The sequence below is a fragment of the Cygnus olor genome, chromosome 1, assembly GCF_009769625.2.
Source record: "Cygnus olor isolate bCygOlo1 chromosome 1, bCygOlo1.pri.v2, whole genome shotgun sequence".
Taxonomy (NCBI): Eukaryota; Metazoa; Chordata; class Aves; order Anseriformes; family Anatidae; genus Cygnus; species Cygnus olor.
The window spans coordinates 65597095-65618792 of record NC_049169.1 but is presented as its reverse complement, the minus strand read 5'-3'; the positions used below and the strand labels follow the sequence as shown (position 1 = coordinate 65618792).

Genomic DNA, 21698 nt, shown 5'->3' with positions numbered 1-21698 from the left:
TTTTTGTAGATTTTAAGGTCTAAAAGAGCCATTTCAGCCTTCCCATGTAACCCTTTGCACAGCACAGATTTAAGACCATCATCTGGAAATTTCAGCCCTTCGGGCCCACAATATGTGCTTGAACAAGATTGTAACTTAAAAGACACTCAGTCTGGAGTAGATTGCAATAAATGCAGAAAACATACTATCCTGGGGTGAGTCAGCCTTGTAATTATTTAATTGCTCACCCTGGGCTTTCAAGCCTCTACATCATACAATTTAACCTCGATTCCATGTATCACCATTTTATTCCCTTCTCTGTATTTTCTCTGCTACTTCTATTGTCCCATTTAATGTGTGGCACCAAAGCTGCACTCAGTAGCACATCTATAATAGGGGTCTTGGTTTTACTTCAGTAGTTTGACAGGCAGCTAACCCATTCAAGTTCTTACCAGAAACTTGACAATCTATTATGGCTTTGCATTTTATATAAAACAAACCATTTTTAAAGGTGCAAAAGGTGATTGGAAGATATTCTAACAAACGGGTGAAAACAGCCACCGGCTGTTCAACAGATCGCTCTCATCATTTATAATCTTTCCACTGCTGTATCTATAGTTATTTATAATTCATACTCCCCGTGATGATAATGAGCTTTTGAAGCGTGCCCCTCATCTGAGCGTGCACTTTGCTGCTCTCTGTTGTTCATCAAGTTCAGCCGTCGGCCTCCTTTAATTCATTGGTCCCCAGACACAGATCAGGGGATAGCAATCTCAATTGAGTGTTGCCCAAATGGAGAGGTTCGGCTATTAATAAATAATCGCTCACATTAGGAGGTGATTAATGGGCAGAGTCCTTCCTTGCTGCCCAATTCCTCTCACCTCTGCTGGCCTGAATGAGGCCTCCAGACACCATGAGATGACGAACCAGTCTTGGGTGTGTGTTGGACACTGCCAAGGTGCCCGAGCAGGGCACTCAGCACCCCGTTGCATGGGAAGGAGAGATCAAAGGTCGGGGGGGGCGTTCAGGAGTGTGGATGCAACCCCTTTAAACCAGGCCACCCTGACCTCCGGCTGGAGAAGCCGAGACCCGTCTTCAGGAATCAGAGTAATCCCGGGTGATTTTATCCCACTCCACTTCCCTAAATCTGCGGCTGCTGCTGCTCGGCCAGGGGATTAAGGGGCTGGCGGGGGATTACGTAGATGCTGCGGCTCCGGGCACGGAGCTGCCTCCTGGTGCGGCCATTCCTCAGGGTGCCGGGCCTGCAGCATGGCGGGGGCCACGCGGGGACCCCCCTGGGGTGGCAGGAAGAGCAGGGACCCCCCGTGTCCTGCTGGCTGGTCCCCTCACTGATGGTTGGCGCATGGAGGATGGGGCGCAGGGCCGTCCTGACGCTGCTGCTCTGCCTCTTCTGCCTCCTGCCCTTCACCCGGCCCCAGACCAAGATACCGCTGGAGACGTGAGTGCTTCCCTCGCATTTCGGCGTGGGGTGGGAGGGGGCTGGCATTTCCCCGAGGCATTGTGAAAGGTGGCAGTGATGACCCCTGGAGAGGACACGGGCACAGGAGCCATGGATTTGGTTCCCAGCTCCAGTGCTGACACCGAAGCCTCATTTTCCCTACTCGCCAAGCAGGCCAGTGACACCCATCTGCTTTAGATGAGCACTTGGACATCTTTTAATGCTCCACTTGCTGCATTGGGCGGTGGAAGGCAAAGTCAGAGCACAGGCACATTCACAAGCCCCCAGCCCAGGTAATTCGGCCATGGAGGCAAACACAGGCAGCCTCAGAACCTGAGCTGAGGGCTGCTCCCGCGGGTGCTGGCGTGCAGCCTGTGGGGACACAGCGCTGGCCAGGGTACGGCCTGGGGAGCCATAGGTGTGGCGTGTTAGGATGATGACCCTTCTCTTCAACCTTTGAGCCAGATTGTGCAGAGCAAGGTCTGCAGCTCTTTTTACTGTTATATATCACTGGTACTGATCCCTGTGCTAGCCTGCTGCGCTGGGGGCTGAAAAAAGCAAGGGTTCACGCGGCCTGCGTGATACACACTTGTATTTATTTGTGTGTTCTAATTCATGTCAGTGGATGCTAAAGGGGGAGGCTGAATAGAGGGCAGGGACTACGGCACCTTGTCTTGCCACTCTGCTCCACCTCAGTGCCCGCCACCAGGCTAGCAGGGCCCAGCAAGCTGAGCTTGTGGAAACCTCACCTTGTTAAGCTGATTTAGGCAAGTTAAATCCTGTAAGGATTAAAAACGTCAGCAAGGTGGTTGGTAAAAGTGCTTGGGGGGCATCTTCTCTAGGGCTGGGATGGGTTGGTCTGCACAGGGAAGGGGGATAGCGCAGGGAGGAGACAATGCTGCCATCGAGTTTCAGAAAGAGCTATGTCCTCTAGACCAACCCAAGTCCTCCGGAGCCAAAGTCAACACTTTGAGAAAGCATTTTATGTTCAAAAAGTACCAGTAAGACCCTTGCAGGTGTGCTCACCAACATGGCCCACATGATTACCAAGCGCTGCACCAAGGGTCTCTCAGGTCACTTTGCCACCACCTTCATTTTGGCTGCCCTTACCAAACCCTGCCTCAGCAAAATTCTTCTCATTTGGGTTTCGCAGAAGGGATGCCCAGGTTGTGCAGAGCGGTGCCCAACCCACCCCACACCTCCACCTCTCTGTGCACCCAGGGACGACGGCCTTCAAACTGCAGCAGTGTCCCTGTGCTCTTCAACGGGGCCTGGAGACAGGACCTTGAGATCCATATATTCCTCTCTCTCTTTGCTTCATAGAATAAAATCCAGCCTCTATTGTAGAATAAAATTAAAATACTACCTCAGCTGTAGAATAAAATTCAATCTCTAATAATTTCAGACTGTGGGGAAAAAAAAAAAAAAAAAAAAAGACTTTCTGTGCCCAGAGTAAATGCTGCATGGAAATACCTTCTGGCCTTGAAATCTGTGGCATTAAGAAGACAGCCTGTCCTTTCTGCTGTTTTTGCCACTGAATACAAGTGCAGGGATTACAGGCAGGCAATCTCTGACCAAATCCTTTTCTGATGTGTTTGGTTATAATGTGATAGCCCTTTGCTACTGAGAAAACAGTTGCGTCACTTTGCACAATCTGGAACTTACTCATGTAAAAGAATAAAGAATAAACAATGGAAAAAGAGCTTTTCTCCCCTGGTACTGAAACCAGACCAAGAGCTGAATTAATCCCTGGTGTTTCAAATCCACTCATGAATTTGACTGCAACACAAAAGTTGCCCTTTTCAAATGAAATTTCAGGAGAAGTGCACGTTGGCCAGAGGAGCAAAGGGAGTAAATCAGCAGAAAACAGACCTGCTTCATAGATTGCACAAGGACATTCTGAAGACATAAAACTAAAAGCTTTTAAGCACCATCTGAGTCTAATCGCTGTAAAGTGACACAAAGCTAACTCAGCCTCTTCTGCTCCTAAGTCACGCCTGGCTTTGTGGCACCGCACTCGGTTCATCAACAACTTCATTCATGTCTTTGCAAAGATCTCTTGGCTTTAACTCCAGGGGTGCAAAATTCTGCTGGGTCAATTGCCAGCAATGCTTCTGGGGTGCAAGTTCGCCATACAAATCACCTCCTCTTGTCTTCCAGACACCGCTTTTTTTATAAGCTGGCCATGGCATGGGCTTGCTTGCAGTCGTGAGGATGGTTTGGACTGGATGCTCAGCCTGTGCCTGCTGGGCACATCAGGAAATGCTGGTGGGAGAGGTGAACATCAGTGTGGTTTGGCCTCTTGAGGCTGCCCCAACCACCTCTATCCATTTGCTCCTGAGCTCATGGAGTCAGCGGAATTGTAGACTGACCTTTTCTCTCACTTATTTATGTTAAAAAAAAAAAAAAAAGTCACAAACAGGAGACACTGTTGAGTTGAATGCTCGGGCTAGCACTTAATGCTTTGGAGACTGGCTTAGACATTGTGCCAATCCTGAACTCTTCCTTTTTTTTCTTTCCCTTGAATTCTGCTGTTACCGCGTGTTTCAACATTCACGTGTTTAGGCTTCTTTTGACATAGCCTCAAAGGCTAAAACGCAACCCCCCCTTTCCTGTTTTTATGAAAGCTGAGAATCCCATGTAATTGCATGGCACCAGGACTTGACGACTTTACAGCCAAGCAGTTCTCTGAGCAGTGGGGCTTGGTTTTCCATGAAGCTGTGCCTTGTGCTTGGCTTCTCTACTGATTACTAATTGCTAAGCTCATATTGCAAAACTTTTGCCTCAATAACTGCGTCGTTCTGCTGCAGCTGCCCAACTACACCCACTAGTCAGAACCTAATATCTCTGAGTCTTCCACCCTGTGGAGTAGAAAAATTACTAGGGGTAGTAGGAAGAGGGTCACATGCATGGCCACAGATGCAGTACAAAACAAAAAAGGGCATGACCACATACCCCTGATTTTTTATTTTTAATTTTGAAAACAGGTAAAAATAAATCTCCCTGATAAAATTACTATCCCAAACTTCATGTTTAGGTTCTCTCTTTCTGCAGTAGAAGGTGAAGAGATCTGGAGAATATTAGTTAATATCAGCACAAAATATCTCATATATAAAAGCTGTAAAACCAGCTGCTGGTGGGGCATCAAGTTAATGTTGGCTCATACATCCTCAGGCAATAAGACAGTTACTACAACAGTCAGGAGAGCATCCCATGGGGTGTCTTTTTGTGTTATCCTCTTCTTTTTTTCTGGGTATGGTAGAATAAGTCTGATAAGCAGCAATAAATCCTGGTCTCCTACCAAATGCTTGTACTCCTTTTGCTCTAAGAATGAAATGAAGAGATAAAAGCTCTGGCTGTCAAAGTAAGATACATCCCACAATGTCCAAACGATGGAGTTGTACTTATTGGCTTTAGCTGGTGCTCGTTCACACTCAGCAGCTGGAAATGAACACCTTGTTGCCAATTAAGGAATAGTTACAAAGGGCACCTACTTGCATTGTGGTCCCTTTGTAGACAGTGAAGAGAAGGGCTATTAAGAGAAGCCTTACAGAGGCTCTAAATCTCAACCCATGGCTGCCCATCAACCTGCATTTGCAACTGAGGACCCTAAGCAGACAGACTTCCCTAGGCTAAGGCTAGCTGTTGTGGTTATTCCACCACTGCTGTGCTGGCTTTGCTCTGGAGCTCATCTTTATATCTGTGTATTATTCTGCCATAAAAATGGTGTGATGTGCTGGGCCATCAGGCCCTGGGGTTAAAGCCTGCTGGGAGCCAGGAGGCATCCACTTAGAGCCTTAGGTAAGACTCTGCAGCCCATAAATAAGTGGTGTTTTCTGGTAAGTGGAGAAGGCCATTTATTCCATTAAATAAATCTCTCCTAAGTGAATCCTTGCTGAAGGAACTGCATGTAGGTGGAACTGCCTAATGTGAATCATGTAACAGATTTCTGATGAAGTGCTCTGTCAATTATGAGAGCCATCTATTTTCATTTGGATGGCTGAGTGTTCAGGCTGCTCTTCAGCATCCTTATGTTCTCCATGTGGTATTGCTATCATCAGTTATTTACAGGATGGCACAAATGTGAGTAGTGTTTTACAATGAGGAGGTGCATAATCTCCTCTGGCATTATGAAGCTGTAGTATCTCCTCTGAGAGCAGTGAATTCATCTGGCTCGTTAGCCTCTGCCCCACACAGCTCTAGCAACTGAATCCAGGGCTGAGTCCTGACAACTTCCTTCAGCACTGATGCTTATTTCTGTTCAGCTGGCTTGACGTTTGGTGTCTGCCCCTTCATTCTAGGTTCTGCCTGTAATCAGAGAAGACAAGTGTCTCCAGAGAGCTATTTATTTTGCTTTACTTACAACAGAGGAGACCAGATGATATCTAAGACTAAATGTGCAACTTTAACACCTCTAAAGTTAAGTGAGACAGATTCCACTCTGAGTCAACAGGCAGTGGCCAAGACCAGCAGATCTCCCTGCTGCTACTTGCTGGCCAGTGTCTTAAGGCTGAATATTCAAGACCACCATCTCTTGCTTCTATTACTGCTTGTCTCACAAGCAGGTTGGAGAAAGTGTTATCATTCTCACTGTAGAGACTCAGAGAAATATGGGAAGCTTCATACTTAGGAAGATGGAATTGTCACTGTCTGAAGAAGTAAGCAGTCCTCTTGCCTTTGAATTATTAATACTGATTTTCCCTTTTTTCGTCTTTTTAGGGTGAAGTTTTGGGCGGATGCCTTTGGTGGGGAGCTGTACTCCATTGTGACCAAGTATTCAGGATCTCTCCTGCTGCAGAAGGTAGGCAATAGCTGTGAGGATTCCTCTGGCCTTGCTGCTTCTCCCCATGTAGCCTTCCAACCTAATTCCCTCCATAGAAAATCTGGGGTGGAGGAAGACAAGCACGCAGTTCTCTAGCTAACTTTTAAAACCACGTGGGTTCATATCCATGATAAGAGATGTCCCATAGCTATGCTGAACTGCAGAGAGGGTGATCTACTTCATGCCTTTCCTGACTTCACTAGCTATGGACAAATGCCACCCAAATTGTCCAATTGTTTAAATAAAAAAATAAATAAAAATATATATAAAAAACCACACCACCTTTTTAACAGTACTTGTCAAGTTTTCCCTGTGATCACTTCACTCCCTCTCATACTGGCCTTTCAGTCCTCCCTTCCTAACTGCACATCAGTCCCTCTCTGCCTGCTCATCACTCATCTGCTCGTCATCAACCCATGTCCCCTCCTCTATCTCTCCAGCTGATACTCTTGTTTATTTCTGCTTCCTCTTCTGTCTCCCTCCAGTGACTCATCAAGGCACTTTCCTCTCTTTGAATTGTCTTTAAAACTACCCTTTGGACAGGGTCTCTGAGGCACGTGTCCTGAAAAACACACTGCTGCGCTAAACTCCCAGGGCTGAGGGTTGCGACTCCAGGGACTTTAAATTTTCCTGTTTGCACCCATAGAGAATCTGCCCTGTAGCCTTTGATTCCTTAAGTCAGAGGTGAATGGCTGCTCCTCTTTTCATCTTTGTGATCTCCGCCCAAAGCTGCGGCAGGCTGTATTAATCAACAAAGACACCCAAATTAGGGTTATCTGATAGTCAGATATCTGTGCCTGGTGCTGGATCAGTATTTGCTGTCCAGCGAAGTCTGCAGATTCCAGATTTTTTTCTGGAAGGTGTCAGGGGTGCTACCTTATAGTGTGAAGAAACACTGCCATCACTGTCTTCTCCTTGCTGCTTCAATACAGCTAGCCTGCACTATTTCTGTGGGTACTGTTCTTAACAGATTAAGAGTTTGCATTCTTTAAGGTCCAAAAGTCAGTGGGGATGTGGAGAACAGGTTATAGCTTGAAAATGCTGGCATCATTGAAAGTTAATTGTGGAGGCCAAGGATGGCAGCCATGGCACAGAGAGGTGGGCGTTGAGATAGATAACTGTGCTGCACTGGCCCTCTGGAGATGTTGCACTGGGTCCTTTTACCTCCCTCTGACCACACTGCATGCTTTGTTTCTTGGGATCTTGATCTTTTTTGGAGGTAGGGGTTGCAGGAGGCCTGTAGAGGTTGGTACAGAACCACTAGGAGTGACAGTCATGGCAACCAGATCTTGGAGAAAAAAATATAATAATAATCATAACTATCAGCTTTTGGTGTAATTCACTGAAAGAGAAGAAAACTGATGAAAAAAGTCTGAATCTAGCCAAATCCAATCTAGCATTCCTCCTGAGGGGAGTTGAGGCAGAGCTATTTTTCCCTGGTGACCTGACAGATCTTTTGGCCTTATAAAATGACATGTGCCTGCCCTAGTCCAGGTTCCTTCTCGTAGATTTGAAGGTGTCTGAATTGCAAGAGCATATCTTGGGGCCTGGATGCAGCACAGACAAATAGTGGTGTCCAGAGGCTGTGCAAAGCACAGAGCGGGACAGTGTCACCCATGACTCAGAGGGAAAATGTCCTCCAGTGAGTCACTGTCACCACTTCCAGCAGGGGGGACAGATGAGCTTGATCCAGCCTAGCTCTGTCTACACTCCAGCAGAGTCATCTCCCAAATGCACATCCTGCCCTACGCTGGCCGAAGCAGTTCAGAGTGGTCAAGTTTACCTTTCACCCTTCAAGTCCCCCTCCTTAAGCTTTCATTTCCCCCTGTTTTCATGGGATAATGGAGAAGAGGGGAGGAACACTAGACACCCATGTCTTCAATCCTTCTACCAGCCTCAGCAAGCACTGAGTTGGACACCTCACAAATCAGCTTCTCAGACCAGGGACTGTCCTGAAGGGCTCCCTCTGAGCCCCTGACACCATTCTGCAGACTGACCTCTTACTAACAGGCAATTTTTTCCATGCCTCATGCTTCTCACAGATGAACTTTTGCAGACCCCAAATGTCTTAATGGAGATCACTGCCCTGGTGCACAGACTACAGACAAGTCCAGCCAGGGGAGCCAAATGCACCCTGGAAATTCAAATGGTTTTTCTCCCCAAATGCCTTTCTCATTTTTGGGCCATTGCCTCTTGCTCACATGAAATATTTCTTTGTGTGTTAGTATGTGCAGGCCAGCACAGGGGTGGGGAATGCAGTGCAGAGTGCCAGACAGCTCTTTCCTTGGGGCTTGTTTAAATCAATGGGTATTTTCTCTTTGAGAAAACACAAACAAACAGTACCTTTCAAATTTTACTTCATGTTTCCCTCGTGCCTGATAGGTATGAAGTAACTAGTTTATTGTTCTGAGAGTCGTAATTCCTCAGTTACCTGAATGTTTTGCATGTAAACCTTCTCTTAATTTAGCATAAATTTCCTGCTGTGGTTTACACAGTTTGTTTCGATTCCTATGGGGGTTTTGTGTTATTTTTTTTTTTCCTTCAGAAGAAACTAAATGTCACATTGCAAACCCAAACACTCAGTTTCCTGCCAGGTTTTATTGCTCACAGAGTCCTGGTGAGCCAGCAGCTGCCTTTGAATCTACAAGGGTGGGTTCTCACACTGGGCCAGGGAGTTTTGAGAAAGCCCCCCGGTGGCTCTCAGTCCCAAGCAGACAAGATATCAGCAAATTAAACCTCACAGAGGTAGCAAAAGCCTAAGAGTTGCTTTGACTTGATGGCTGAAGCATTTGTTGCATTCTCTTGACCACTGTGCAGCAGGGATCAAGACAAGCTTGTACACCTGTCTGGCATATCAGCCTGCCTTGCTGATCATGGATGTGTGCCAAAATGTTGGATGGGTTCTAGGACAGCAGAGGGCAACACAGCTGGAGTGAAGCAGAGCCTGAACCCGTGGCTTGTTAGGTCTGCTCACCTCTGTCCTGCTGCTGCTGTTGGCTGCCAGTCACCAAAGACCTGGGGCCACCAACTGCAGCCACACAAGGAGGTCCCCATGGTGGTTCTCCTCTTCTCCCCAGGGCTTGGCTTGACTCTGAGTGAAACAAACACCACTTGACCTCGGCGGGCCCCAAAGTTAATTTTTCCCCTGCTATGTTAATGATGTATTATAAATGTTTCTGAGAATTAACTCCTGCTTCCTTCTGAGGCTGAAGTGCCAATTGCTTTCCCTGGTGGATAGGGCTGAGAAAGGACAGTAGGGCTTTGCTCCAGCTGTGTAATTACTAGAAAGCACTACAAATAACTACATGGCAAAGAACAGACAAATAAGTACAGTCAAGACATTTTTCTGGGTAAAGATGAAAGGAATGTCTTTCACACTCTTAATATAGTTTCACTAGCAGTGAGTAATGCAACACTACATACTTCAATGGGCTTAATTTCATGGAGGTGGGAACGAGAAAATATATTTGGTGACATCTCAGTTCACAGATAAAACTTTGGATTCTGAATTCTGGATCTTCCGCTTTTAAATTGCCACCCCCACGGAAGGAGAAGCGTAATGAATTGTCCTCCTTCTTTTAAGGGAGTAAAGCGCTAGATGTATGTGAGAAGATCTGTTATTTCAGTTGCATGTTTGGTCCCTTCTTAACATCAGATCTCTTCAGCTGGTTCTCCCTAGCCTGTGGCTGATTCCCATACCATAAAATACAGTGATCTGATAACCAGAGCCCTAAACTTGGGCTGTGCTTGGTTGTCTACAAGCGCCAGTGTTGATGCTCACCATCTTTCTGCCATGGCATCTGGTGACAGTGCTGAAATAACAGGTATCCTGTTGCCTACCTCTAGGAACTCTTGCAATAAATACTCATTAATAGCAGGAGACTTTAGTGGCAGTAATACAGATACAAAATAGCTTGCTGGATCATCCGTAGGAAAAAAGCTCAAAGGGGATCTGAGCCCAAACCTGGTTTATCCCTCACAATAGCCAACTGAAATTTTGCAGGGAAAATTTCTTTTGCCACATTTTCCCAGCACTAGCTAGTTCCCAGGGCTGAGATGTGTATGATATTAGCAGGCTGTTCATGCTTGCTTGTGATTGCTTTTTCCTTGTTAACCTCTACTTGTCAATGTGTCAAAAGCACATTAAAAATAATTGAGGGGCAAGAGCTTTGCTTCTTTTAATTCAAGACATGACCCAAGGTAAATGATGGCAGGTCACTTTGTAAAGCGTGTAGTGGTGCAGCTTCCCCTTCACCAGCTCACCCAGGAGAGATTACTCTCCTCCCCCCGAGGAGGGCCCGATTAAAGCGTGGCATGGCAGGGATCACCTCCCTCCCAATGAAACCGTGACACGGAGCTAAGTGGGACAGGCACCAGCTGGGATGTGTGCTGCGGTCTCGTCATCAGCCAGGGCCCTCGCTCAGGGGGCTGTTGCACATCCATCTTTCAGCAGCGTGGTTGGGCTAACCTTTGTGCTCATCCTGACCTCTTCCTCCTCATCCCCTGCTGTCCCAGCTGCAGCAGAGGGGATGTGAGGCCTGGCATTTTTAATCCAGTAAAACCCTCGCTGTTAATCACACCAGGCAGAGCTAGCAGCTCTGCCATGCATGCTGCAGGCTGGATGCTGCTGCTATTTCTGTCTGACCTCCTCAGCCTGCCCCATCCTCAAGGCGTTCTTCACTTTGCTTCTCAGCTGCCTTCCCTGGTAGTCAACGAGATGCTTGAACAAAAGGAGCTCTGCATGCTCATCCTCAAGACATGCAAAGTCCTTCCCCCCACACTTCTAAATTGAAAAGTGCTGCTAAAGCCCCAGGCATCCCCTCACTCTTTTCACCTCCTCATTTTGTACCAGCACAAGAAGCGCAGCCCTGGCTGAGATTGCTGCTAATGCAACATGGAGATGGAGGGGATGTGTACGTACTGCAGAGAAGTGATGATGAGGGACCAGGGAAATCCAGTCATTTGCCTCTACCTTTCCACTGAACAGTTTCATTGCCGGGGAGACAAGGCTCTGTCTTTTTTTTTTTTTTTTTTTTTTTTAGTGTTATTCAAATAGTGTCCATTGCAGGTTTTTTGCCCCCTTCTTTCTGCTTATCCCTGTTAGCCTTAGGACTTTTTTGAAAAGAAGAAATAAAGATCATTGTATGCAGGCTTAGGGAAGTAAATTACAATTATCCAGTTTAGGAGTACTCTCAGGTTTTTTATGCCTACATTGTACAAAACATGGCCAGAAGAAACTGTTCGGTTCTGAAATTATCAGATCCAGGTCGTCCTCCGTATGGTGTCTTTCCCAGTGGAGACAGCATGAAGTAGCCATGCTCATAATTCCTAGGTACGCCACTTTTTCAAAAGCCACGAGCTCATAATTGGATCAGTTGCTTTTAATTAGAATGCTTCACGTTCTGGTCAATGATCTGCATGCTCCCAAATTACAGCGTATAAAGGAGGAAATGCAAGGATGGGAGAAGGTGGTAAATCAGGCTGGACCCTTCAAGGCACCTTTCTTTACCCATGACAATACCCAGCTTACAATAACAGTCTCACCCTCTCCTTATGGGCCTCCTGCTCAGCAGGATTTTCTGCTTTCCCTTGGGTAGAAGTACAAAGACGTGGAGCCGACTCTGAAGATCAAAGAGGTGGACGGCTTGGAGCTGGTGAAGAAGTTCTCGGAGCAGATGGAAAGCATGCTCCGCAGGAAGGTTGAAGCTGTTGAGGTACGACCACGGGGGCTGCGGGAAGGAAGTCCCCTCGTGGTGGCCCCACAGCAGTCACCCCCTCCTGCCTGCACCAGGAGTGTGTGGGCGCAGAGGTAGCACGAGGACTTCCTCGCCCAAGCAAGTGCCTGCTGGTGCAGCTGGCTCCTTCTGAGCTTTAAGTAGACACTGGTGGGAGGGCGTGGGCGTTCAGACAAGGGAATGCTGGCTTCTCCGTCAGTCCAGAGTAAGAAATAAGATAAAAACAAAGTCTAGGAATGAATATGAGGGAACAAACGCTCTTAGGAGAAAAGATGTTTAATTCTGTAGCTGTTTAAAGAGCGGGGGAAAACAAGCCTATTGCAAGTGGGAATAAAGTTCATCCTTGCCCTATGGCCATTGAAGACTGGTAGCTTGTTTCGGCTGTGTGTGTGGCTCAGGGGAAATTCCTGCAGCCCCTGAACACGATCTGCAAGGAAGGTGCTTGGATTTCCAGCTGCATACAGGGGGAAACACGGAGAAGGTGGCAAGTGGACTTAGGATGTTGCTGTGTTGGAGGCCAGAGCAGGTAATCATTACGGCCCCTCTTACTTCTTGCATCTAAGGATCTATCATATTCCCTTGTATTTACCCACTGTAAAAAGCCTATTTCTGTAGTCACAGAGCCTTGACTGTTTAAGGCATCTAATGTGGAAAAGCCATCCAGAAACACATCATTTAACTCTCAAAGTGAAATGTGGGCATATTTAGAGTCAGGGCTTTGGCCCATAACATTAAATTCACAGCCAGGCCTTTCCAGCGTTTGGATTGCCTTACCCTTTGTGAAGGAACAAAAAGTAGCTTTGCTGAGACCGTCACTAATTGTGCATGTGCATGTTTAGCTGGATTCCTCCCCAGTCTGTGCGAAGTGAGAATTGGTGCCCTGAAGTATCATACTGGAGAATACTAGTGCTTGTATTGGCACCCATAGATGGTAAAAGCTTATAATGGCCCTAGCATCGCTGAGCCCTCTATGAAATCAAGTCATGGTGTTTCAGTAACAAAAGCAGGCTGAGACTCCCACAAGGCGTTTTCCTTTGACAAGATACTGACATCAGGCTGGGTCTGGGATGCCTTTCCCATGGCTTTTTGGAAAGGCTCATGGAAAATGAGATATGTCTGTTGTTTGTCTAATTGGACATGTTTCTGTTTGTGTGTACATGTCCTGTGATGCCTGAGATTGCTTGGGACCTATTAGGGACTCCAGGGTAAGCAGGTGTTAATACACTCAGCCATAAATAGTTGTGAATATACCTTCCAAGTTGTAAAACTGTGGCACAGGATGACAGGTCAGCAGGAAAGGAAGTAGAAAAGAGGGTTTTTAGCCCCATGACTGTGTTGTAGTGAAGGGAGGTGGTCACGTCTTCTCACCATGTGAATTCCTGGTAGTGGTGAAAAAGTTTCTGGGGACTTCCCACAGCAACCCTCCTCTTTCTTTATCTGTTTGCATTAGCGATTGGTGGAAGCAGCAGAGGATGCAGATCTGAACCATGAGTACAACTCCTCACTGGAGGTAAGTTTATCCCTGTCAGTGACAAAATATGGCTCATATCCTCAGAGGGACCAGTCAAAAGACTGGCCTAGAAGCACCCTCTCACCTCTAATACTTGGCATAGCATGCTTAACCTCTGTCTAGGAGCCAGGGTAGGGGTTTCTTTGTCTTCAGGACATTCTGCTTGTCTAGAAACCAGTGCAACTCCCCTGGCAGATCCCAAGGCTAGCAACACCTAGGAGGTTAGTCCCTTTGGCTCAGGAATGGGAAGGATTTGGGAAGACACTGGGTTGCACGATGTTATTGGCGTTACCTTTATTGCACACCAGCATTGTTATTACATGACACATTAGTGCAAATTAGCTGGTGTCTCCTGAGTTACTTCCCTGGAGAATGAGCTAAAAATCAAGGGTGTATGAGCAATGAGGACGGTGCTGTTGCAAAGGCCATAATGTTACAAATACCCATAGCAAACCGTGAATCCCAGTGAGAAGAATTTCTCACCAGTTCCAATCATCTTTTCTCTACCCTGCAGACATGCGTGCATCAGGACTTCCTATTGGATGACAGTTCGGTGCTGTCCATGCAATTAAGATAATTGGCTCTCTCTTAATAACTGTTTGTGACTAAGCTAAGGGATTATTGCTTGTGAAGGAAATTGGAGTGAAAACTCTGATTAATGAAGTCCATTATCCATACTACAAACGCTCAGTGTGTAGCAGAAGTACAAGCTACCCCTCCAAGTACAGCTGTCAATGTTGGAAAAGGCAGGGAATGAAAATCCTTCTTGAAACCAAGCTACCTATCAGTTTTGCCTCGTTTACCTCTTTGTTTAAGAATCACATTATAGTCATACCACTTGGGTCAGCTGTGTTCACAGTAAGGGTTTTGTGTGAGTCAAGGCACATGGCCCTGTTCACACACCATTCACTCCCCTGAGTACTGTTACTGCTTGAATATCCTTAAATATACTTTCTCTCAGGTAAACTGAATAAAACACTTTAAAACTCAGCTGTTATCCGTACAGTGGTAGGTAAATCCTACCATCCATCCATAGGTGGTAAATCCCCACTGGGACTTCACAGGGGAGAACAGTGTTGTCTTTGAGCACTTTCTGCTCTGTCCTTTGCTCTGGATGTCCTCCTGTTGCTTGGAGTGACAGTGAGGGGATACCCCTGGCTGGACATGCGTCAGGATTTAACTCCAGTAAATGACAACAGTAGAGACAGGGCAACTAGAATCAGCATAGGCATGCCCTGTAGCAAACCTAGGAGACGGATACAACGAGAATCATAGAATATCCTGAGTTGGAAGGGACCCATAAGGATCATCAAGTCCAACTCCACCTCTCCAGCTAGAAATTCAAATAGTGCTGAGGGACCATGGGAGTCTGTCACTGTGTCCCTTTGCTCTTAGGTGGCTCTTCGGATGCTGGCTATGACCATGCCTGCAAGTAACATGGGTACCTGACTATAAGAAATTGGGCAGAAACCATCATTTGGGCAGCTTTACACTTTTCCTTTGGTAATGGCTATCATTTGTTGCTCATCTTGATCCTATTCAAAGCCCAAATTCTCCAGATGTCCCATTTTTATTGTTTAAAGTGTTCTTTTGTTTTTTGTGTTGTTGGTGTGTTTTGGTTTTTGTTTTTGTTTTTTTTTCCAGGTAATACTGATAATAATGTATGTTATTCTCTCTCATTGCCTTTCCCTTTCCCATTGTTTTCATCAACAGTTTGATTACTACAACTCCCTCCTGATTAATGAGAAGGATGAAAATGACAATTACGTGGAGCTTGGAGATGAATTCATTCTGGAGCCAAATGAGCATTTCAATAACCTGCTGGTGAACACAACATATAGTGATATCCAGCTCCCCACCAATGTCTACAACAAAGGTAATAGACCACTGGCCTTTACTTTCACACTGCTAATATGTTGCTGTGGAAACTACCAGGGAGTAATAACACCAAAATGAAGGATGGGAAGGATAAAAGACAACTGAGTGAAGGCGGGGGGGGGGGGGGGGGGCGGGGGGGAACATGCAGATCTGGAAATGTATTGTTTCAAGGCATGATCATGTCTGTGTTGCAGTCTATCACTGTGACAGGGCTTAGGTATAACTTGCTCTTGGGAGACCTCTAATGATGGACAGTCCTCTGTTTTAGGCAGGCAACATAGTCTGTTAGGGTCCATCCACTCAAACAAAGGAGCTGTGAAATGAACTGTGATGTGAATTTATTGGAAATTGCTATTCTGTATGAAGGGTCGGATCTATCAAGGTCTTTAGGTGTTAATGATAAAACTGATTTCAGCTGAGAAATAAACATTTGTGTTCTGAGGCCCTAACACCTCATGGGAACACTCTAAGCTCCAAGTGATTGTATTCACAAGGGGATGCAACTCACAACTGCTGCTGGGACACGACTGTTCTGGGATATCTTCTTATCTCAACAAGTCTTTGGCACTCTGGCAGCTGCAGGAGCCTGGGAGGCACTCACTTGTACACAGTCTGTCCTCTCCCCCTTGTACATTCACACTACTCCAGCCACATACCAGAAACTGACCCCTCTTTCAGCTGGTGGGCGCACTGCATAAGCTGCAGGTTGAGGCATCAGTTACAACTGCTCTAAGTTTACTGCTCTTTACTGCCAAAAAAAAAAAAACACGCTATTATTTGTTTCATAGATGGAGCTCATTTATAAGCCTCAGGACCAGACGGGGCAGGCGCTGTTGACTGATCTCACAACTGGTACATTATTTAGAGGGACAATAGAGGGAGCATTATTTCTTGCCAGATTTTAGATTAATTTTATCTGGTCTGAGAACCCCAGACACTAAAACCCTGTGCGCAACAGAGCTGGCTGTGGCTGAACGAGGTAGGCTGCTGCCTGCAGTGACACACAGAAAGGTGGCCAAATGGCTGCTGTCAGAGACAGCAGGGACGCAGTGCCCTGCTATCTGATTTCTTGTCTGTATGGCTAGACACAAACAGTCCAGCTGCTCTTGCTATGGCTGGAGGGCAAACAGGAGAGGGAGGAAGCAGCAGAGGCTGCGTATGTGCCAGGGCTCCTCCTGGGAGCAGGTCTGGCAGTGCAGGGCCATGGGAGCAGCAAGCTTTGCTCTCAGCAGCTCTTTTGGCTCCATTCCTGTGTGAGTTACTTTGGCCTCGTCGCTGGGGAGCCACAGTTCAGTTTTGCCCTTCCTTTGACCAAAACTGCATTTACTGAAGTGACTAAGCAGGAAGTGGTGGGTCAAAGCCCCATCCCGTTTGACATTAATACAGTTAATCCTGTGATGACCACTTTCCTATAATTCCCTTCTCTATTGCTGCTGCTGTTTTTGGCCCCCTGAGGCAATGAGTCAAAACAGACGCTGCATGTACACTGCCTCCTACAAGCTCATGCAAGTCTGCAGCTGTATATTGGTTTGGAAGAGACCGGGGCAAGGGAGGACAGCTCAAGCTTAGTGAAGGAGAGGGCAGACAGAGAAGAAACATGAGGAAAAAGAGGAGAAACAGAAACAGCATGTGAAGCCTAGGGCTCCTCTGTCTTTGGTAATTGCATCATGGGCACTAGCACACATTTAAGCACCATACAAAGGCCGTTCCACTTAGTGGTGCGTCAGGCAGCTGCCTTCCAGCAGCTCAGACCTCCCTGCATAGTGCACCAGCTGTACTCAGTGCTTGCTGGTCATCCTGAGTCTCTCAGAACCTTCTTCTACCTGGATGTAAGAGTATTGGGCATATTGATGTGTGACCAAACTGGGACCACCTGTAGCTACCAGGCATGATCTGCCCTCCGAGGTCTACTTGAACCATGCATTCAGTTCCCTCCACAGCTTCTTCTGGAAAGCTGCTGCTGAGGGGACAGGAGTCATTGTGAAGGGAGGCACTATGATGAAGGGATGCACCTTTGTGCAGGACAGGAGGAAACACCTCCACAGAAGGCTGTACTCCTACCTGGGCTTTCTTTGTTCCTGTTCCCCCCACCATCTTGGAGGGGTTTGGGGGGTGTCTTCCCCTCTTTTGCATTCTTTTTTGCCCATTTTCTCTCCTTTTCCCCCAAAGACCCTGACATCCTGAACGGCGTTTATATGTCAGAAGCCTTGAATCCTATTTTCGTGGACAACTTTGAAAGGGATCCCACACTGACCTGGCAGTACTTCGGCAGCTCCACAGGCTTCTTCAGGCTCTACCCGGGTAAGAGAGCAGCCATCAGCCTCGCTCCTTCAGCGCAAAGCAGGACGGGCTGAGCCGTGCCAAAGCCCAGCTTGGGAAGCCTGGGGATCTTCCACAGCTGCCGTGTGGCCTGGTGGCCCCTCTGTCAGATGGCTGAGGTCCTTAGCTCTGTGACCTGCCACGTGCTGTGGAAGGGAACATGGGGACGACTGAGCAGGGAACGTGAGGCACGTCCCTCTCTCTGCATTGGCCTCCTTATGCTCTCAGATGTCCTTAGGGAGAGAAAAAATTGGGGGAACTACAGAACGTTTATAGTAAGTTCAACTGCTCCCCAAACTCTACCAGATTATACTGAGACACCAGCCAGCACTGAGGTATATTCTTTAACAGAAATTGAATAAAGCTTGCTGAGAACTGTCAACAGCCATGCAGCTCTGTTTGTGCTTTGAATACATCAGCAGGGAGCCGATGCCTGTTTGTGCCTGTGCTGATTGCTCCCTTTGCTGCTCCCCTCAGGAATAAAGTGGCTACCAGATGAGAACGGGGTCATCTCCTTCGACTGCAGGAATCGCGGCTGGTAAGCATACTGGAGGGACGTGGCCAAAGCACCTGTCTGTCTTCCCCTCTCCCTCTTTTCCAAGGTGACACTTGCTGAGCTGCTAGCCAGCAGTCACTGCCTCAGGCTGCTCCTGTGACAGGAAAGGGGTACATAAGCAAAGGCAATACCCAGTTAGCGAACCTGCCTTGCCACCGGCCAGTGCCAGCTTTCCAAAAGGCATCTGATGTGCCACATGGAAAACACCACCCGTGCATCCTCCCCCTGTCCTATCCATCCAAATTCTGCAGCCAGAGGGATGAGGTTGTTCAAACAGAAATTCAGGGCTTTTGTTCAGTCTGTTCTGCACAGCTAAATGATGCGTTAACAATCGTCACTCTTGGCTGATCCTTGAAGCACGTCTGCAGCTGTCCCAGCTCTTGTCCATGTGGGAAAAGAGAGGCTGGGGCCAGCAGGAGAGGCAGGTGGGTGGGAAGGACCCCATCAAGTGCCCAGCTGGACCCTGTGGGACAGCTGTGCTCACAGCATGTGTTATGCTGGGGCTTGCATCATGTTACAGCAGTACACCCAGAGATCCTCCACTTCATACACTCACTGTGCTTCCTCACATTCCTCTTTTATAAAGGTACATCCAAGCAGCCACCTCTCCCAAGGACATCGTCATCATTGTGGACGTCAGTGGGAGCATGAAGGGCCTGCGGATGACCATTGCCAAACACACCATCATCACCATTTTAGATACTCTGGGGGAAAACGATTTTGTGAACATCATTGCAGTAAGTATGTCCTATTCCCAGTGCAGAGCTGTCTTCCTTGTGCGTCGTATTGATCCCTCAGTCCACTTAGCAAGCTGCAGGCATTACGGTGGCATGACAATGCATAATACCCATGTTGGATGGCGGATTAAAACCAATTACCCCTTGGAAGTCAGCTTTGTGTGGTCAGCAAGGTGACTGTCAAGTCATCTCACCCCCCTGTGGAAGGTGTCAGCTGCATCTTTTGGCTTGCTTAGGCATGTGACTGCAGCAGATAACGAAGTGCTATAGAGAGACACGAGATAACAGGGACCTGAGCCAATAAATTCACCTAGCAGAGAATACCAGAACACTGTGCTTGGATCCAGTAGGAGTGCAATCCTCAGGATAATATTTCCAGGTTAGAAAATCACTGCCATATGACTTTTTGTGCCCCAGCATCCTATAAGGCTGCAATCCAGTTCAGTCAGTCTGCAAAGGTCTTGGGTCAGGGTCTTGGTGTTACTCTGTCCCTTTTCTCAACCCTGCCAGGATGAGGATGGGTTGGTTGCCCATACAGAGCTAGTACCACTGACCACAGAAAGCAAAACTTTCCTGTGTGTATGCTGGCCTCCTTAAAACGAATTCTTGCACCACCTCTTTCTCAGGCCCTTCCATATAAGTTTGCAAGGGCACAATCACCAAGATACAAAGCTTATTTTTTCTTCGTAACTTCCCATTGTGTGAGATGGTCAGAAATTCTAGCGGTGACAGCTCTGGCTTCATATGTCTGGATGAATGGAGGAGTGAACTGGGTTGGCAGAGAAAGGAAGGGAAGTCATTAAGGAGTTGTAAATATGGTCTGTTTTAAAAAAAAAAAAAATCACAGAAAGATCAGGCAAGCAATATACACTCTGTTGTTACACCAAGAGCCTTCTGGCTTAGACATGTTATAGCCTGACCTAAGCTCCTATTGATCAGCTGAGCCTCGGTAACCATCAGTACCCTCTTAGCCCATGGCAAAACATGTTCATCTGAACCTTAGAGGAAAAGGTTTACAATGACATCTCTTACTTCGGGTACGTATGAGGCTGGAAGCATAGACACCACTGATTATCACAGGTCAGTGGATGTGGGGTAACTTTATATGTTATTATTCAGCTGTGTGCCAGAGGCATCCGATATCAGGCTACAAAACCATTTACAAGGTTCAGCTGATGACCAGGGATTCAAAGTCTCCAGAAGTCAAAAAATAAATAAACAAAAAATGTGCAAACAGTATAAGAAGCAAGGCTAGGGGCACAAGCTTGTAGAGTGTGGAGATTTCTGGAGTGTCTGAATGGAAAAAAATAATTTTGTATGTGTGGATATGCCCAAATAGAAGTCAGTAAATGCTATAATTAACACAATACTTAAACAAATATGGGATTTATCAAAAATATAATTTAATAAAATATAACTACAAACAATTCTAAAGGGAAACATTTATAAAAATCAATAACGCTTGATACTGTTCTTAACGTCCACCTAGGACATGAACCCACTTTGTGAATTTTCTCCTATTACAACACCTTTCTTTTCACTTTGTATTTGCAGTACAATGATTATGTTCATTTTATTGAACCCTGTTTTAAGGGTATCCTGGTGCAAGCAGACAGAGATAACAGAGAGGTGAGTAACAGGCTCCTGCTGATGTATATCCAGTCTGCTCCCTTAATGTGATAAATATGTGGGTTTAAGATGCTGCAACATGAAACTCTAGGGACAAGAAACAGCTGTCTCCTAGAGGTATGTGGGTCTGCATTTCAGAAACAAGCACCACCAGTTCAGTCGTGTGCTGGCTCCTTGGTTCATCTTTGGTTACACAAAGCTGTCATGACATAAGGGTTAGCTGGTGGCTATGTGCTGCATCATCACTGCTCGAGCACGAGTGGACTGGGCTCAGCGCACAGAGGGCAAAGGCTCTCCACCTTTGAAACCCTGCATCCTCAGCCTTCTCCCAATGAATGTCTTCTCAGCCCAGCCTGACCCTTCTCCAGGGTGTGTTTCCAGCAAACAGCCTCTGATTAGGGGGCTTTGCTGCTCTGGCCCAGCAGGGCTCAGCAGCTGCAGCCCAGAGGTGGTCAGCCTGCATCTGACTGCTCCACCACCCACTGGGCCAAACAGTATTTTTAGCTCTTCCTACTCTTTGTTTTTTTCTTCATTGTCATCTTTGTATTAATACCACAGAGGTAACACATCCCTCTGCATCTTCAAAACCCAGCTTTTTCTCCAAATTTTTCCCAGCCTAGCTCTGGGTCATGGAGCATGACTTCAGAGGATGACATCTCCTGCAGTGTTTCCCAGAGGATCCACAAACCTTTTGGACACTGTCTGTCTTGTGGAGTGTGCTCTCTCAGTGTTTTATTTGCAACCAGATCAAAGCCACTTATAATTTGAGTGCTTGTTTTCCTCTTTCCCCATCCTGTTGCTCTCACGTGCGCAAGAATATGCTTTGTTGGTTTTTGTTTGTTTGTTTGTTTGTTTGTTTTCCTGAAGGGGTGGAAAAGGGAAAGTCTGTTTTCTAATAGTTTTGTCCCTTGCGTGATATTTCATGGACCACTAATGGCTCACTGCCCACAGGCTGAGAAATGCAGTCCTGTGGCTGCGTGCAACACGATGGCACTGCCAAGAGAGCAGCCACTTGATCTTTCCCCATCTCCATCCATCGCAGTGCAGCAGATCAGTGCAGGATGGGCAGCCCAT

At 46.8% G+C, this 21698-nt stretch overlaps 1 protein-coding gene across 1 annotated transcript in view; it reads left to right on the top strand.

Annotated features, from left to right (window-relative positions):
* The first annotated feature begins 1288 nt into the window (after positions 1-1288).
* CACNA2D4 (calcium voltage-gated channel auxiliary subunit alpha2delta 4) overlaps positions 1289-21698 on the top strand; it is a 120034-nt gene continuing 99624 nt past the window's right edge. The window contains exons 1-9 of the mRNA XM_040562681.1: positions 1289-1438; positions 6158-6239; positions 11858-11974; positions 13446-13505; positions 15219-15381; positions 17553-17684; positions 18180-18240; positions 18845-18995; positions 20550-20624. Of these exons, the coding sequence (XP_040418615.1) occupies positions 1332-1438; positions 6158-6239; positions 11858-11974; positions 13446-13505; positions 15219-15381; positions 17553-17684; positions 18180-18240; positions 18845-18995; positions 20550-20624 (948 nt within the window). The 5' untranslated portion in view covers positions 1289-1331. The remainder of the gene's footprint in view (positions 1439-6157; positions 6240-11857; positions 11975-13445; positions 13506-15218; positions 15382-17552; positions 17685-18179; positions 18241-18844; positions 18996-20549; positions 20625-21698) is intronic.